Source organism: Cyphomyrmex costatus, unplaced genomic scaffold (genome assembly GCF_001594065.2).
Source record: "Cyphomyrmex costatus isolate MS0001 unplaced genomic scaffold, Ccosl1.0 scaffold273, whole genome shotgun sequence".
In the NCBI taxonomy this organism is placed as follows: Eukaryota; Metazoa; Arthropoda; class Insecta; order Hymenoptera; family Formicidae; genus Cyphomyrmex; species Cyphomyrmex costatus.
The window spans coordinates 1,024,994-1,045,516 of NW_017276833.1; the positions used below are offsets into that span (position 1 = coordinate 1,024,994).

A 20,523-nucleotide genomic window follows, 5' to 3' on the forward strand; every position below is an offset into this window, starting at 1 on the left:
CCCCCCCCCCCCCCGTTCTCTCGCCTCGTGTTCCGCGCTTGTTTCAGAAATAGACACTGTGTTCGACGACGTGCTTCGTTAGCATATTCTTCCCTTATTACCTCCGAAGGTATATACCTTCGGGGCCACGTGCGTTCTCTCTCTCTCTCTCTCTCTCTACGTATATATCTCTCGTCCTTCGTTACAGAGACGTCGTCCAAACTTCGTAGAGAGTGGATAAATTTTCAAATCAGCCGTCGGAAAATTAACAAGTTACGGAGCAAGAAATTTTATGAAATTTTTATTAGGGGGGAAAAAAAATCGACTCCAAAAATTGGAGAAACCAATGAAAGGTTTGGTCGATGCGGGAATGCTTCGCATATGTATGAGGCTTATTAAGGTCTAAGTCGAAGTTAAACTTGTGCTAAAAAAAAAAAATTGTTCTCTTGGTAATCTTAGGTTGACTATGCAGTCGGCATAAATTAGAAGAAAGGTTGCGATTATTAAAGTAGACAACGTGATTCTCTCTCTCTCTCTCTCTCTCTCTCTCTCTCTTTCATTTCGAAAGAGACGTCTCTTTTACTTTGCAAAATTAAATTGTCGCGAGACGTTGTGATGCTGTAACGCGTTCGATTCGAACGCAAATTCGTTTGTATCTCGTAAATGTCGCTAAAACGTTGCATAACATAAATTTCGATTGCATTGCGCTCGTGAGAGACGAAGTGCACTTAATGCGACCATAAATTCGTGTTGTAACGATACTAACGAGCGTCGACGGTAATTTTAAAACGGATTCGTTGATGTTATAAGGTACGAGACGACATTTGCTGACGACAGGTTTCGGTATGTGATGAGAGAATAGTTCTCATACGAATTGTAAAAAAAAAAAAGGTATCGCAAATGAATGTCGGTGCTGCGTATTCAGGCGAAAATTTATAGTCATTATTTAGTCGTTATACGCAATAACGTAAAATCAATTGACGGAGGAGCCATTCTTTAGCGCGGTTTATATTTATTCTCTACATTTTCTTGTTTACGGTGACTTTCGGCTTGTCTCTCGGCAAGTTTGGCACCCTCTCAACATCGTGATTAATGCAGTGCGGCCGTAGCTATCAGCTGTGACAGTTAACCACAGATCAGAACTTCGGAATGCCGTTCTACATGCACAACATAACGAACGCGATGCATTGACGTTTTCGAGTTAACGTTTGTAATTAGGTAGTTAGGTATAGAGCAGCTATTTCAGAAGTTATTCTGGTCGGTTGAATTCCAGTGTGTTCATTCGATGCAGTGGCATATTATAAACATGTTCGAATGTTATGTTCGAGTTTATAAATCATCAAATAAAACGGAGCGTTTAAAAGTCGAGATAGATTTGCCGTAATTCACAAAAACAGAACATTAATTAAAAATTAAAATCAATTTTTACAACGGAATGTCAATATAAATTTGAAATATTGATGAAGTAATAATATTACATATAAATATTTTAGATTTATTACACGTTTCTATATGATATTTCGATTATTTAAAATATTTCTTTACAGTTTCAATTCTGTATTATATATCACGCTGATTACTTTTCGCTTTTTTGATGCTAAACGAATCTGCATTATTGACATTTCGGTAGAAAAATATATAGTCATAGATAACTGAAATCTTTGGATCTCGAATTATCTTATATATTTATTATCAAAAGATATTCACGGATCTTTTTCCTCGGAATTTCCGGAGTTCTTCGTATTACGTAGAACGTGGGCGAAATGAATTTCGCCGTTTCCGATGAAGTTTCAGCGACTCGCAATTACCAAACATTGCGGACGTTGCGAAATTTTCCGACGTTCCATAAATGGGGATTGCGATGAAGACATCCCTCTTTGTGTGTCCTGCGGTAAATGTTTAATCATTTACATATCGTATTCGCAGACTGCATTACTCGCATCCCACCCGTATATATGTTCTTATAAATAAATGTGTATGAATATTTACACACGGATACCGCATGCAGCGCGGTGTAGCTCCGCGCGAATGTATACCTGTGTGTGTAAATGTTTAGATTAAATTTAAAATATACAGGCGAAAGAAATTCCGTGCAAAATAAACTCGCGCACAACAAGCGGATTTAATGAAATGACAACAGTTTACTTTGTTTTTTTTTTTATTTGTTTTGAGAAAATATTAATTTTTTTTACATAGGCGTGAATTTTATTTTGGCAATTTCAAAAATCGTTTTTACCTTTTTTTTTGAAAAATTATTTTCACATTTTTTTTCCAAAACAAAATTCTGTGTAGCTCTAATCCTCACTTTTCTGTTTTCTATTTATTTAATTACAACATAATACATATTATTTTGTTAAAAAAAATATTTTTTAAGATATTTATTATTCAGGACAAATAAAGTAGAATAAAACTTGTAGAATATACGTCAACTATTATATTGTATAATATAATGCAAACCGTATTTCATCAATCATTAATTAGGACACCCCATTTGACGATGCATTACACGCATATTAATTTCCACGAAACGGTTGAATGCAAAACGTTATCTCAAGGTTCCATTCTATGCAAATTTAAGAGTTTATTAATTACAGTCATATTATATTTCCGTTTCGCCAATATGACGAGCAGCAGACAGCACGCGATATAGATGTATTACGTGGCAATATCGCCACGTGGGATGGGTAGAAATTGTAGTAATTAATACGGCCGTTGCTAATTCGCAAGCCGTTAACCAAAATAACGCGACCCACGTACCGTTCATGACGATATCGCTTTCAACAATAAATCACATTTGCAGCTTTCATGCGAGCAAAATGTCATGCGAGAAATTGATGTAACTGATTATCGTTTCTCCATAAAATAACACGCTTTACCGCGGCGGACACCCCGAAATTTTTCAAAAATTGCGTATAGGATTTGAACTGTGTATAGTTTCATAGCTGGTATGTATGGAACTGTTTAAATATCGAATTCTCCTCTCTTATTTATCCAGCGGCAGCGGGAATACTGATTTCCGATAGATAGCAATATTGGAGCGAAAGATCCACGAGTGATATTAATATTCGATCGAATACTCGATTGAGATTGTAGCTGCATCACGTGCATCAAAGTAAATAAGATTTTTCGTATACGATCGCGAAAATTTTTGGCACCCGTTGTGAAAAGATTTATTATCTTAAATCTACATATTCGAAGTTATTTTGATCGCAATATTATTTAATAGAATATTCTAAAATATTCTAAAAATAAGATGGGGTATACATATAAATATGAAATTATTTTAGACAATATTTTTCGCAATAAATTATTCGCAGATTTAAGATTCTTATACATATATTAACATCAAATTATTAATATTCTTTAGCATCTTTACGCTTTTTAACATGAAAAATCATTAAATTGCTTATCAATATAAATATTAATAAGTGATATTACTATAAAAGATTTATTAGGCGCGCAGTTTGCGGAATCAAATGTGTGTACTTTACACAGAAATATTTTAGCACTAATATCCGCTTTGTGTAACCGAATATGAGAGAAAAACTATCATAAAAAATGTTTTGAATGACTAATTATTTGATGGTAGACGTAATTATAATTATAGTATATAATATGTAATTATAGTTACCTATAAAAATCAAACAGTTTTCTCCTCAGTGTATAGGATTTCTCTTATTCAATTGGATTTATATATTCTCGGTCCAAATTTGTATTATAATTAAAATTTTTTATGCGTTTTGAAAGCAGCTCATCTTCATTTGTATATTGATTTATATATTCGACCATTTCGTTCATTGACGATTATACATATATAATAAGAATGATTGACGGCGACGAAAATGACGGCGTTGAAGTAAATATCTGGCTGCGATTTCGAGAGAGTTCGAGCGCGTTTCCACGTGGGCGACTTAATTTTCGCGGATATACGCCGTTGAAGTAATCATAGTTGATGTGAGTCTGAATCACCACATATTTCTCAAAAATGCAACGAGCGTTGGACATGACAAATTCGACAGGAGTGACAACGCCGAGTGATTTCCAAGAGTTGGCGGAAGTGCGTCTTAACGCGAAAATAATGTTCGGTTCGCATCGTTTTCACGAAAGCGCATCGTGTTCTTGTCGTCGAGCTAAAGTCAAGCACTTTAATTTTTAACTTAATTTTATTTATTGTGTATTCAGAGAAAATACTATATTTGAGGTACGCAAAAACGAAAAAGTACATTGAACCAAAATTGTACGTAAATACAATAAAATATTCATTGAATTAATGAAAATTGGTCCAATGAATTTTCATAATAATTTAGATTATAAATAAAACTATTACTAGAATTCAGTGCAAGAATAAGTATTTAATTGTATTAATGAGTCCAGTTATTGTATTAATAAATTAATTTCATTAAGTTTGACATATTGAATAATAATCATTCGTTGGACCACAATTTTTTTCAGTGTATCTACTTTAAATATAACATTGCCTTAAATTGAAACATTAGTGTTAATTACGTAATAAGTAATCTTAGTAAAAAATATTGAAACTTTCATTCATACGCTAAAAAAATGCTAAGTTTTAATAAAATATTGATTTATTGAAAAAATGAAGATAAAACTTCAATTTAAATAGACTTGCTAAGACATGCAAAAATGTTAAAATTAATATTTTTGCATGTCTCAGCAAGTCCATAAATCTTTAAGTTAAAATTAATATTTAATTTTTTTACGGTGTAAATTAATGATTTTGTACTAAATAAATATATCTTTATACACATAATGTATGTATATAATATTTAGTAAATATTTAGGTGGCACTATTCAAACAAGTGATTTATTAAAATTTAGTATATTTTTATGAAAATCTCTTATTCTTTAATAGAAATGTCAAAATACCGCTTACAAATCACAAGCGAGGTACATTTTCGGTCAAAAGCTAATGACTTTTCGCGAGTTTACTTTCAGGAATAGACGAACGACAGGATTTTCTTCTTTATTTAACTTCAAGGTTTGTTTTAACAGATTGGCAGTTTGAGAATCGATCGAGATTCCAGTATTCGGGTTAGGGCGAGTCCTGAAATAGTCGTAGTAAATGCGGGCGTCACAGGTATACTTGAGGCGTGAATAGCAGGCATAAATTTCTTTTTCGCGTGTCCCGCCGGACTTTCGGTTGCTGACAACCGAAATTAGACGTTAAATCGCACGCTACGAGAAATATGTGACGCGTGGCCACACATTTACGACTCCGAATCAGAAATAGAGTTTCGAAGCAACAGCCCTGTGCGTGCAAGTGACAATTACGAGAGGCTACGTTATAATTATTATTTAAATCGATTACACGTTCAGAATCTATGATGATCGCGTTTATATATCGTCCGCGAAAACAATATTTTACTTCAATGTATACCTGTTAAAAAGCAAGTGTGCTTAAATTGTTTAAATATATAAGTATCTCAGTATCTGATATTTTGGGTTTCTTTGGTATGTTTCGAGCACGCCCTGATATATACGTTAATTTCGTTCCAGCGATTTATTATTATTTTTTTTTACCGCAAACAAAACCTTTGACATCAGTGACGTTGCGCTGGTACGTAGAAAAAAAAAAAAAAAAGATCACTCTCGTCGCGGAAAAGTTTGTCCGCAGAACAAAAGGGGACTCCTCGTATGTTTCCAATCGTTTTTTCTTCCTTCCTCCTTTTTCCTGGCTTTTTCCATCAAAGCAGCTCACAGGGGAGAGATAAAAGCGTATTCGGTAGCGTATCGGTACGCGATATCGGAGGCGAATTTTATATATCGCTGCTCGTCAAGCCTGCCAAACTGTCGAGACACGAGTGATGGACATGCTCAGACGTTTTATCGCGTGCAAATGTGCGCCGCCGTTATCGTAAGTGTACTCGCGGTTAATAAATAATATCCATTGTCTATCAGATGTTTATGGAGCTGACCGTTGGTTTAGCTGTTTTTCTCTTTCTCACTATTATTTGTTCTCCATTATTTCTTCCATGTATCTCGTATATGAACGATTTTTTGCCTGCATAATACTTGCAAGAGGAAAGAAACTGTTTTGCTCTGAAATACTCTGAGCGATTATTGCTGAAGAATCTAAAAATTTCGCCAGACCTGAAAATAATTTTATAGGAATCTTAAGCATGATGAGCAACACATGCTAAATATTTTGATATAGTCCATCGAAATTATTGTTCAGATTTGTATCTAGCTACATTTTTTAATTCTTCAGTAAAATTGCTCTTTCAGGGTATATAAAAATTTAAACAGATTCAAATCTGAAAATAATTTTGTTAGATCAAAATAACTACGTTGGTATCTCAAGATAAGTACAAGTTTCGACATTTATTTTGATAGCCCGAACAAAATTATTTTCTGTATGGTTAAATTTCCTAGATACTTCAGCAAAAATCATTCCTTTCGTATTAAATTTGTTTTTATTATGCTAGAATTCTAAGAGAGGCGATTCTTTTAATACTCACACAGAATTCAGGAATGTGAACTGGGAGAGCTATGGAAGATTACGTTTAGCGAAATATACAAAAGCGCGGGGGAAGAAAAAAAAAAGTTGATACCATTGGAGTCTCTTTATTCGCGGTGTTAATTACTTCGTCCGTTGCATCGTTAAACGCGTTTTCCGCAGGAACGCAAAAAAAAAAAAAAAAAAGAGAAAGAGATAAAGAAGGGAGATCATAAAGGACTGAAAAAAGCTATCGGAGTTTTATGACGACGGCTACAACGAACGGCTAACAAAATCCCTCTCGTTCATTCGGCTCTCAAACTCGTGTTTGTTTTATGTTCTTCGATGTGCGGCTGTGAAACTCGGGGGGGAGTAGATTACGCTTGCGAGTCTTCTTCGCGGAGCGGCTTATTTGGCGCATCGGTATCATCTTCCTTTATTCGACGGTATCACGAATTCTCCCCCTCTGACATCCTCATTTCTGCACGTGTGGAACGGTCATCACGTTCCACGCTGCTTATGGCGAAGTAAAAAAGAAAGAAAAAACCGCATATCCATGGCAATTCACAATATGTACGTTTCGCGCGTGAGGTTCGCCAGCGGCAGAAGAACAATTTAAAATATTCTATCTATCAGGAAAAAAATGCGAGAACGTACAAATTTTCGGGTTTACTCGACTCGCCAACGTACACCAATAAAGTCGAAATATTCACAAGCAAATTGTGACGTTTTTTTTTTTTCGATATTTATTGGTTACAAACAAATTTTACTGTGATGACGGAATATACATTTCTTTGAAATATATTATACCTTATTTTTTTTACTTATTAATTGTAAAAAAAAATAAAATGGATGATTTATTTGCTAGGAATAAAATTTTACTGGATTGGAAAACAAGATTGTATGAGTGGAGTAAATCACTTAAATTCAAGAAGTGCCAATACGGTCAAAATTATATGTTGGACTAATACGGATACATATTTTTTAGATTAATTTATTTCAGAATTATAATTGTACTTTTTTTACTCCATATTGCATCATGAATTCCCCCCCCCCCAAAAATGGTAAAAATTATCATTTTTTATCGCACACATTCTTGCGACAGAAAATTAGGTGGCTATATTATTTCTGAAGTTTTTTACACGAGAATTCTAAAAACTTTCTTGGAAGAGTTTTTTATTCCACACACACATTCGCGTAGTATATTTTTTTTGGAAAAGAATCTTTTAACGAAGAGTTGAAAGCGGGTCAAAAGCTACTATGATACGTACAACAGGAACGAAATGGAGGTATCGAAGCGATTCGTTTTTGCTCTCACCGAAGATCATAAATCAGTAACGCACCGTCTGATTCCCGGATCAATAAGAGTTCGGTTGGTTCGTTACGAGAGCGACGTTCAGTGCGAAACAATGGTCCATGCTTTCCGCGTTTTCCGTTCCGCGGTGTAAATCTGGCCAATGGTGGTCCATAGATTCTAGTATTGAAAAACCTGCCCGAGATTTTGAGATGTGTTATTCAAATTATCGTAGGTGAAAAGTATTGTTTTCGGCGGACCCTCGCTATTCAGTATATAATAGGATCTGTTTTCTTTGACTGAACTGCACCCGCGTGAAGTTGGCCCTCCCAATATTAAAAAATCGATTTTTTTTCTTCATGCATTCGTTTGCTCACAAATGCTCAGTTGGAATTTTCGTTTGCTCATCCTTAGTTCAAAAAATTTGTGAGCAATCGAATGCATAAAGAAAAAAATCGATTTTTCAATATTGGGGGGCTAGGGTGGCCCCCCCAAAACTTAATTTTCGTATATCTTTTGAACTAAGGGTGACCAAACGAAAATTCCAACTGAGCATTCGTGAGCAAACGATGAGCAAACGAATGCATGAAGAAAAAAATCGATTTTTTAATATTGGGGGGGGGGCCAGCTTCACACGGGCACGGGTCTGAACTGCATAGTGTACACTTTTGGAACTCAAAGTGAAATAGATACGTGTTTAATATTTGGCGAAAGCGAAAAAGAGAATTCTAGCGCAGTTTAGTACAGGAATGAAAAGAAGATCTAGTAACTACGTTTCTCAAGCGTTGTGAAATAAATTCTAGATGGCGCAATACTTTTAATGTTATGACAATCATGGAAGCCTCACGTGCGCGTGACTGTTTTACTTTCCTCCTCTTCAACTAAAATTAAAATTTTTAATACAGTTCTCTTTTTTTTTTTCGTTCCGTTAGCTTATACAATATTTTCTGCGTAATCTCGTGATGCTCAGTGTTATGTTATTTCCGTGATATTCCACCGTTTGTAGAATTAAAAATTTAAATCTTTTAAATGGCATATAGGTATCTCACTGTTTATTAAAATAAGTTATATATACAGATTATCCTGGACTTTTTCACAGTAGAGGTCTGGAAAATGCGGAATCAACCCTGGCAATTTTTTTAAAGCAGCCATTAATCTTTCAAAAATTATAACTTTGAAGAAAAAAAAAAAAAAAACGTAAAATTTGCTTAAATTTAAGCGCATAATTCAACAATAAATTGCACGTTCAGTTTGTTGGCACTCCAATGTTTTGTCGACAAGTATTGATTAACTCTGAACTATCATTGAGATTAAGATCGAATGAAACCCTGGTGGAATACCCTATGTAGGCCAACTGAATAACTCACTATACGACAGTCTGTATAGACTCTCGCGAGGCGATATTCTACGTGAATTGAAAAAGCTTCTTCGCGTCACCGCAATCTACAACCAATTGCAAGTTTACGTTTCTTCGACTTCGAGTGTTATTGAGGTTGCGTATATGAAACTTGTTGTGAGGTACGGAGCCAAATACAATTTGTTAGCTGGCCTCTCGAGCTTGAGAAATAATTCCGCGTAATTACGATCGCATTAATACACATATACTCTTTACATTTATTTCGATGTGTATACGCTTTGGCACTGATGTTATTATTACTTGCAGCTATTATTATTCTCGTTGTGATAAATTAACTGAGTTAAAATGAACGGAGATAATTATTCCTCGCGGCGCATCATAAAGCATCGATTCTAAATCGGCTCTCTGGCTGCACTATAATGCGCCAGCGGAATCCGCCCGCAGTGCTCAATGCTTAACTCAACGTCTTAAATCCAATAAGAAGAGGGCTCGTCGTCGTCAGACGAAATGAGGTGCTCCGCCGGGGCGAGTGTCTCTCTTCTTTCCCGCCAGCGAAATTAGCGTTTTCCGAGTCGCTTGAATTATTCAAGTACGCCGCTACATAGCACCGCCTTATCTTCCGGCTTTAATAATTTTCCCGGTCGTGCTGCAATTGCGGCACGCAAAAGTCTGCTCCATTTGCTACTGCACAGCTATCCGCCAGAAAAGAGTTCAGTTCCTCGTCTGAATTATGAATGCCGCGAATGAGAGAAACGCGAAGGATGTGCGTCTGTATAGGTCTAAGTAGTCAAGGAGGGATAAAAAAAAAATTTAATACAAATTTTCTTCAAGAACGTTTTATAAAAATATGTTTTATTAGCAGAAGTACCTACTCTCTGGTGTACACGCAATATATAAAGTATATTGAGATACTAAAACGACGGTGATCCTCTCGAGAAAAATCAAATAATAAAAATATGACGCTTATATTGCCCAGTCATAGAATGATTTTGCATATACCAACTTTTTTCACAGAAGTAACGCTCTCGCATAGACAATTTCTCGCAACTACTTGTAAGTGACACGCTATGAGAGGGATACGAAGTTACTTTCTACGCGGATTAATGCCGGGGCGGCTAACACCGAGGCGAAGTAAACGGCATTACCTCACCTCGGCGCAATAAAGAGGAACTAATTTCGCTCTTCCGGGCGCGGTGTAGGGATGCAGGTCAGACTTCTGCATCGCAAGCACACAGGGGAAAATGATTAAGCCCGAAATATAGGGGTATAGTAGTAGCTACATCAAGGTTGTATCCTGTTGAATAATTCTCACGGCGACTTCAAAGCGACTTCAACACCGTAGGTTAGCAATCTAAGCTTTTGAAAATTTCAACGTGGCATGAAGAGGACTTTGAAAGTACCGAATATCCTCGTACGTGCGAAATAATCTCTTCGAATTTAGGTACGCTGAGAAAAAATATGCTGTTGATTCAATTAAAATCTCTATCACGGGCTGTCACTAACATAAGTAATTAATTCATGTACATTTTTATTCATACAAAGACCTTGATTATCGAAACAATAATAAAAAATCTTTGTATCAATAAAAATCTAATCTGAGGGTAAGCATAATAATTGGTCAGTTATACGTATGGATTTTTTGAATAATTATTTACAATATTTTTAATACTAAATATTAATTCAGACGACAACATCGTAACCAATAAGCTGAAGAACTTCATTGGCCGAGGGTTGTGCTTATGCTTGGACATTTTAATCTCAATCGAAACATGAATTATATATATCATCGCTGAAGATGGCAAGAAACTAATTGCCGAAACGTCCGGAATAGATCGTGATCATTGGATTACGAATTAGATTTAATAAGTATTGTTAAATTACAACTAACATTATGACTCGTATATATGCCTTTATACCAATGTACAAGTTTAAATGCATAGGTTATTTTATTTTTTGATGTTTAATTGCGAGAGTCGTTAACTTGATATTATTTCAATATTTAAAGTTTTTTAAACTATTAAAAATCGTTGTATATCAATAAAAATGTACATGAATTAATTACTTATGTTAGTGACAGCCCGTGATAGAGACTTTAATTGAATCAACGGCATTTTTTTCTCAGTGTATGCTTCCCCTCCGGAAGAATCTGCGATTATGGTATTAATGATGTGGTAATAGTGGCACGTGCGATTACATGAAAAATGATTAGTATTCTAGAAAGAAATTTATTGCATACTCTATGTAGCTACTACATACTCTGACAAAAATGAGTGGAGCGCACGTGTAACTGTAACTCTCTGTAAATTGCCGCAAAATTACCCGGAATTGCACGTGCAATGAGTCAATCGATTGTACGGAAATAGAACCTTCCATAAAATGCGAGAAATAAGGATATTTTCTGTGCTGCATGCAATGAAATTATTGAAAGTAATTTTTATTCTGGATAAAGAAATATTTTAAAGAATAATATTTAAAAATATAATATATGAGGAAGGAGAGAAGGATAATGTAATTTTTTTTTACGCAAATATTTAACCGTAATTGTGAAAATTTTGAATAACATGATAAACTTATCAAGGATTACAATAATAATTTTTCGTATGAATTACTGTTATTAAAAATATAAAAATATGTGCAAAAATTGTTTTTAATTACGAAGAGAGGAGCAATATCGATAAAAGTATATCCGATAACTGAGTGTTTACTGAAAAAAAAATATTCGTGAAATTTAAAAATAATCCGTGTAATTTTTCTTGTTAAAAATTGTCGTTAGAAAAGAACGATTTTTGCTGAAGTCTTGCTCCAGCTTTTTATCGTTTAGTTTTTATCTCTTTCGCTAAAGACAAGCTATGATAATTTACTTGACATCTCTTGGATAACAGGCCCGAGATAAATGTTAGCACGTGTCCCGCGCGATGAACGAGCATGTGTTCGGACATTTAACTCTTTTAAATGTGATTATCTCGAACAGAATCACGCTTCGTTCTCGCGACCGAACGCATGAAGACGACGTCGTCTGGTTTCCTCTTCTTAGTTTTTTATAATGAATCTTTGTTAGCTTCTCGACTACCGCAAACAAACAAACTTTCGGACCACGTTCGACAGTTTCTTCTGTTTCCTCCTATTTTTCCTTACCTTGGCACCAACTCCTCTGAGTTATCTCAATTTTTTGAAGACGAGAGACATAAGTTCAAAAATGTTGAAATAAAACAAAACAATTAAATTACATTTAATATTTTTGCAACGAAAAAAACGATACTTAAAAATAATTTAGATAATGATTTTCAACTTTTAAAGCGACATACGTATTTTAGTTTTTCTAAAAAAGAAAAGCATCTATCAGAATAAATGTGTTTCCCATTAAAATTAATTTTCAATCTTTGGCCTTCGTCATGTCAAGTTAAGTGTACCTTCTAGAATTTATTATTTTTCGTTTTATTCATTCTGTACGTTTTACCATATCTATGAAAATCGAAATATCTGCGAGAAAAATTGATAAGCACCATAGATACGGTTAAAAATAAGAAAACAAATTTACTGAGCGAGCGTGAAGGAACAAAGATATATTTCCTCGACGTGACCTATAAAGCCTTTCTCGAGGTAACGCTCCAAAGTTATCATTCGAAGTCACCATGTAACTTTATATGGTGGTTATAATGGCAAGAAATGTAATTGTGAAGCAGTAAAAATATAAAAAGGGCAAAGTGCCAAGTAAATCAACGAACAAATTTAATTCAAACAATCATCATATATACAAATAACTGAAACAAACGTTTCGACTCCGATCGGGTCATTTTCAATATTACAAATAAATAATGTATAAAGTTGATTTTGAGTTAGAATTAATTGCATACAATCTTGATTGAGTAAAATATATTCTTAATATTCTATGTAAGTTTCTAATCAATGATGGTATCGTAAAGCATAATTAATCTAATAGGAAAAAAAAACGAGGAAATTAACTGTAGATCTAAATTATCTTAGATCTAAATTATGAAGTGTAAATATAAAAAGTTTTTTATCTTGTCAATTATAAAAGAAAAAGATGTAACGTGTCCAATAATAAAATTTCCAAGTCACAAAGTTATAATACGCGTTATGATTGAAATCAATAATTGTAATACATGTTGTAATAAAAATTAATTAAGATTATTTGCAGCGACAAAAAGCAACTATTTATGACAGATATAAGGTAATGTCGATAGAGAAAGTCAAGGGAGAAAAAAGAGGAAACAGAAAGAAAACAAGTTAAGACGTGGAAAGGGAATGTATCATGGTGGTGTACATATCGGGCAATGACTCTGTATCGTTTTGTCTGTTTATACCGCGTGTCTGTTTCTCATGAACCATCTCAGATATTAATCTTTTTTTATAAGAAGGTTCTATATATCTAAGAATCTAAGATTTCAACATCATCCCATTTAAAGTTATGAGTATATTTTCAATTCAATTCTGTGCTTAGTTGTTACAGATGGGGAGTTTGAATCTTTGTTAATATCTGAGACATGTTCATGCAATCTAGTTTTTAATTGTCTCTTAGATGTGTCCAACACAACTAGCATCGCGATTCTCACATATGATATTTTGTGTACTATATACGTTCTGATTATGTGATTAGGTTCCAATTTTTTTGTTTGGTATAATTTTTCAGTGCGTTAGGTAATAGTAAAACTCGTCCTAAGCGCGCGGAGCCCCTTGTCTGCCTGGCAACGAGGTGGAAATGGCAACGACTTATTGCAGACGGGCGTTAACTTTTTCCGCGCGCTCGGCGCGGTTGGTAAACGTGGCTAAGCTGGATTGCTGCGTATCTCTCCTGTCTACGCGCCGCTTTACTTTCCCCGTCGGGTTTTACTCGCGGAATTATTATCACGGTAGACGAGAGATATACCGAAGCGGTTATTCAGCCAGAAGCGTGATGTTTTTACGGCCGTGGAAAGCGTATATGAATATACTGGGTATTATGATACACCCTCGAAGATATAGCGAATTTTTTTCGACGACAAGAGAGGAACGGTCCTGACGAAATCGATCGATCGTTTATCCTTATAATGTATAGTTTTGGGGAACTGCGAATTTCACGGCAAATCACTGGAGGCTCGGTGGAGGAAGAGCTGCTCTATTTAACACCTGGGGATTCGCGTCGCTTAAGCTAATCGAATTAGTCTTGCACGCTCGAGAGATTCGCCGAAGTATTCATTAGGCGACTGAGAACAAGCACGGATTATTCGTTGCTGTAATCGAAAGGGGATGTGATACGCTACCACCGGTACCTTCTCGAAAATTGCGATATTGAGTTATGGATAACTTGCTGTTCCCCTCATTCAGCGGAAACTCGATACGAAACTCTCAATAACAACATTATGCGCCCACCTGCATGTAGCTTTTCGCGACAGGACATTGTTCGCGAGTAAAAATTCTACGGACTAATTTTTGTGATGGAAACTTTTGAAGAAAAAAAAAAAAAAATTCCGACTCCATGTGACGTCTAGGAAAATGGAATTAGTAACAGCTTTAATTAATTTTTTATCTTTTCTCTCTTTTTTTTTACGTTTGCAAGTTTTCCAATCAAAATACAGTTTCTCTGTACGGAAAAAAAAAAAAAAAAAAATTTATAAGTCAATTATTCTCTGTGATATTTGAGGCCGTATTTAAATATATCATTATTTGTTATCTTTTCAGCCGACGAAGCTCAACGTCTACAAGAACGATGCCGAAAGCTGGGACTACACAACGCCAACATTGGGTGAGTCCGTCTCTCCTCTCTTTCGTCTCCCTCAGTTCTTTTTTTTATTTCCTTCTATTGGTGTTATGTACGTGTAACTTCATAACACATCACTTCCCCCGCGTCTCTCGACATGCGTTTCAGCAATCGACAGCATGAAAGTACAGAATCGGACAAGTCCACTTTTTCGAACGGTGCTAATATTTTTAAATATCAATTAACATGCAATACTTCTGTAAACTTTTCATTATCAAATCTCAATTTTATACGTATATCGTTAACATATTTAAAATATGATTTTCTGAAGGAAATTTAATTCAGGCTATGTTTATGACGTACTGCTTAGTGATGGATCGAGTTTTTGTAAAGCTTTGTGCGAATATGATTTAACTTTGAAAATACTAGATTTTTGCAACAAACGATAAACTATAATACATTTATCGAATATTAAAATGATTCGTCGAAGAAGATAAACTTGCTCGATTCTTGCATTCGAGTCGTCAATTTGATCGCATTCTCCAGAGAGGAGCGGTGCGCTCAGCCGATTTCTTTCTGCAGAATCCGATTTAATTAGCGACGGTTATTACATACGTGCGAAATGCACGGAGGATCGTTCCCTACGCCGATTGTGTCGCGATCTCTCTCCCCTTTTTCAGTTCATCATTTGTGCCGCTTCTGTACCTCGATCGTTACACATAATGAGAGAGGCTTAATTGGATCAAACAGTACCTAGACGCAAAAAGGCTTCGCCCGCTGGCTTTGCTCACAAGTCTCGAAGGAAACATTTTTTCTTTCAAATATTTTGTTTGTCTAAAGAGGCAAAAAAATGTTAAGTGAAAGTCTGCATTTCTGCCGTTCGCTAAACATTTAAATTTTAATGATTATATGAATAACGTTTCCTTTTTTTTGTAAATTTTTAATCTTTATATTACTTGATCGCTAGTTTCAATCCCTTCTTAACGTTTTTTAATTCTAGATGTGTTTTAAACTAGTTTTAATCTTTCTTAATTATTCGTTTATTTGACTTTTCTGTCATTTAAAAAAAAAATTTTTTTTGTAAACGTGTAAATGTTAAACAACTTTCTATGTACCTGCGTGAAAAGTGATGGTTAAAAAAAAAGCTTGCGAAGCATATTTGGGAATCCGTTGCAATTCGGTTTTTGAAATGAGAGACCCATCCGGAAACTGCCGCTACGACAATGCGATGGGAACGATCCTCGAGCTTAAAAATCGCTCGACCGTCATAACGCATGAATTCGCCGCGATCACATATCACAGAATCCGAATAGATCTATATTATTCACTGTGGAATACGGGACGGCAAGAGAGCAGGAATATGAAAGTGCGTGATAATTCGGACCACCCGACGAAAACGTATAAATATTCCGAAGCGGCAAATTATATGCAAATGCATCGTAATAAATCCATATTCAAAATACATCTCGTTACAAGGGTATTGAATGAATTTTACGCGGCGAAACAGCGATGCGCCATCGCGAATATCAACCCGGCTGGCAACACATTTCTCGAATTACAGCTCCGTATGCGGACTGCATAAATACGCAGTATTCTGCGTTATTACTGAATAAAATGCACAATGCATTTGTAGCGAAGTAATTACATCTTACTTTGACATTTAATGGCTTTTCACGAGTAACGTGATGATAGTTTAAGCTCGTTTTGTATTATAACCTTTTTTTTTTTTTTTATCCGTAATGGACTTTCTACAACGAGCCATTACCTAAGTTTTAAGTCTTAAGCCGTAAGAAATTGACCAATCGTAGTTGATTATTCTTCTCACATTCGACTATATATGATTGGTCAATTTCTTACGGCTTAGAACTTAAAGCCTAGGTAATGGCTTAAGAAAGCCTATATAAATCTAATTCTATATATCCCCTTCTCTATCCTAATGACACCCCGGCCTTGCGAGAAAAAGTATGTAGAACAAAAGACGTAACGAAGTTGGGAATCTGTACTTGCGAATTATTCTTGCGAATCACGGTTCACTGACCAAACGATTGAATCACTCGCCCGAGGGTGCGAGGAAACGCGCGGTCTTCGCATTGCGAAGAAAAGAGCAGCCGTTTAGCAGCTCGACGCCGCCGCGCCGCGCCGCTTGGTTATCACGCGCAAATTATTTCCAGTTATCTTACGACATTAATTACCGCGTCTCTTTCTACTGCTGTGCTAATGAAGATTACGAACGCCACATGGCGATCCTCGCCTCGAAGTATCAGCGCTGTTTTCGAGATAATCACCCTTCGCGTCGAGGTGCTGCGGTCTCGTCGCGCAAATTGGAGCGTTAAATGGCAATTATACAAAGGCAATTTAGACGCGAGTTTATCTGCACGAGGACAATGGACACCGAAAAGGTGAAAAAATTTCCACTGAAATTGACTTGTAGCTATAGAAACAAGATTAGCAGAGGAGCGATCTTAATTTCTGGTATTAGCAGTAATGTGCATTAATCCTTCTTTAAGAAAAACGCATTAAATATTTGAGTCCTGTTGTCATAATAGGTATTGAGGACAGTATTTGAATAACTATTAATTTTATATGTTTGTGTTAGGTGTACAAATTAGTTCGGTCCGTTTGTGTTCAAAAATGCATTTATTTCAAAACAAAATGAATGAACTATGAAATGGCTACTACTTTTTCCCATCTCTCGGGCAATTTTCGAATTTCATCTCGAAAAAATGACTCGTCTTTGGAGGCGATCATTTTTCGGAAAACGGACTGAACTAATTTCTACTCCCAATAATTAATTAAAAAAAGAAGAATTTTTTATTAATCTGTCTAACAAAATAAAGCTCACTTACATGTAAACTTTAAACATAATTCCCGTTTGAGTAATCTCATTTTTTTTTACGTTAAGAGATAAGAACTTTAACGTCACGCTGCAATTTAGATTGGTATTCACAGTCTGTTATTATTCCAAGAACGTTTCAAGTAATATCTTAAGACGAGTCTATATAATGTGGTCAGTTTATGACATTTTAGGACGGTCTTAAGTATAAGAACCGCGCACGAATATCAGTCCTACTATTATCGCAACGTGCGTATTTTAGGTTCAGTGTTAACAGATCACAGAGTTATAACTCGGTGTGGCGGTAACGCCCTCAGACACGCGAAGAAAATTACACGCGCGAATTCAAGAGAATAGCTAAAGCGCGTAAAGCGCGTAGGACTCCCCGTATTACCGTAATTAGCGGAAGGCAATCCGGAATATCACGTGCCAGGTACAAACCTTACAAATGGGATTTCGGTCGAAACGACAAGCGAGAGCGGGGCACTCGAGGAATTCGTCCCAATTACAACACGGGCTTGACGTTCTGTCACCAACAGATGCCATCGACGGCGTAGCCTTTCGACTGCACGGAACCTCCGAGTCCTTAGAGATGGATTTCCGCACTAATTGACACCGTTTTCGGACACAGCGATGAAATCCGCTTGCTAAGAGCTCGTCCTCAAGATACAAAGTATCTTCGTTATATTGGCCACGCCCTTTGCGGTTGTTCTCTCTTATAGGATTCAGTTCCGAGTCGTCATTTCCATTTAAAACTAAATTATATAGTTAGGAATAAATCGTGAGGACATTTAGAATTATTATTCGAAAGAAAAAGATGGCGTATTCGGGAAGTTACTTGATTATACTGAAATACCGCTAAATTTTCAAACATGTTTTTTTTTTTTTTTTTTTTTTTTTTTAATTTCAAAGAGATGATCCAAAATTATATTTTATAGATTCCAGAATTCAGTTTCCCCAATTGGAATTATTTTTGTGCATTTAACACGTTTTGTTAAAATTGTGTACAGAATACAAGCGCTTTTTTCAATTCGTTATAGTGTTAAATTAATTAAATTCCGCCTCGAATATTTTTTATAAAAAGGTTATAATTCTTTATTTGCGTTATTGGTTTATTATTGTATTATTAAGTTTCACAGAAATTTGTAAAATTCAGACCACGCAGCGCATAAAACGCTCAAACAAACGCAATATGTCCATCCGCGGCGACTAGATAAAACAATATCGCACAACTGTACTGATAGATTGTATCAATTCCTGGAATGGGGGCTGTCTTGTTATCGCTGGAAGAAACTCGATTACGAAATTCTCTCTGGGATCCGCGTCGACGAACCCGTCTGCCGAACTAATTGCATCCGGAGGTAGGTCAGGTCGATTGCTGTACTTCTAACCTTTCCAGCCTCCTCGCATCCGCATCTCGCGGATGAAAGTTTCATTAGGTTCTAGAGGTGATATCGCGCGGTTTCAACCGCAACCTCTGCATTTCCGCGAAGGAGAAACGACCCGTTTTTGCACATTCGAGATATAGTGGACATCGCATATCAATCCAACCGCCCCACCGCCAGTCGAGCCTTTTACTGTGAAAGTGGCGTAAAAAATCAAATCGCGAAGGGTAATCAATTTAAACCGTTCGCACATTAATAAGAACACAAGATATTTATTTATTACGTATTTAAACACAGGCAGTAGATGACTTGGGCCCGGCTGCGCCCAACACTTCTTGATTTTAAGCGAGACTTAAAACTCTATCTATCTCGTTTTAAAGCCGCAAGGGAGACAGAGACAGTTTAAGTTTCGCTTAAAATCGATATCACGTTGGTGCAATCAGGCCTTAGGTGTGTTTAGAACTTGAACTTCCGTTTCTAAATAGAGTAGGTAGATGAGTGAAAGAGTAACCGTCATATTCTTGCCGACGCGGTATAATCGTTGATTAGAAATCGTTAGCTTCCGATAAAACGAACAGAGCAACACGATCATGTTGCCGTGAACGTCAACTGAAACCCAAAATAAATCCGTTCTGCTTCACTTTTGTATTTTAATCAACTGAGAGAGCGGCATTGTGCAACAACGGCGCGCCTCCATCCTTGTGAGTCTCCGGGCGATTAAGATCCGCGATTAATCTGCTGCCTCTCGTCCCGTTCAATTATGCTCGCAGAAATAGCGTTCGGCCGGACGCGATTAATTCCCCCTCCCGATCGCGTTACCCTCAACTTTCTGTCACCGTCGTCGATCCGGTATTCCGATTTGGCAACGGTGACGACGACGACAAACCGTCGTCCTCGGCGAAACTGTCATTGGCTCCGCGGTTCGTTCTTCCCGTTCTTCGTTGTGTATAAATGCCGTACACAAAGGGTGTCATCAACGTCGACGACGGTGAACAAAGCCAAGTTTGTCCCGAGAAGGTGGGCAGGTCGATGTGATTTTATTGTACTCGCGCACGAGGCGCATCTATCTAAGGCAGCATGAGATCAAATAAAACGAATAACCTTATCAGGAGCATCGGTAAGACTCCCCATCCGCTTTTGATGTCTGTTAGGTCGGAATCAAACTACGCATTGAAGATCGAAAGATTGAGATTTGGGCCAATCAAACTAATAGGACTTAAGATTCTTCTTTTATCCTCATTGGTCAAATTTCAATTTATCAATCTTCAATCTCAATCATCAAATGCGTAGTCTGATTCCAGTCTTAAGCTAGCATCCCTCCCTCCAAAAAAAAATTGAAACGGCACCTGTGCCAGAATTCAGTGGTTCTTACGTGCTAATTATGTGACCTAATGGCAATTTTCTGATAAACCGTTTGAGCACAAAAATTGTTACCAGATCACATACCTAATTAGCACGTAAAAAGCACTTAATATTGGCATAGGTTTGATTTTTTGTGGGGTGGGGGGGGGGGGGGTTTT

General features: G+C 36.3%; 1 protein-coding gene across 2 annotated transcripts in view; it reads left to right on the forward strand.

Annotated features, from left to right (window-relative positions):
• The window catches only part of sm (heterogeneous nuclear ribonucleoprotein L), a 173,938-nt gene that overhangs the window by 109,921 nt on the left and 43,494 nt on the right, over positions 1–20,523 (forward strand). For both annotated transcript variants that reach the window (XM_018540945.1, XM_018540946.1), the window contains exon 6: positions 14,767–14,830. In XM_018540945.1, coding sequence (XP_018396447.1) covers positions 14,767–14,830 — 64 coding nt within the window. The remainder of the gene's footprint in view (positions 1–14,766; positions 14,831–20,523) is intronic.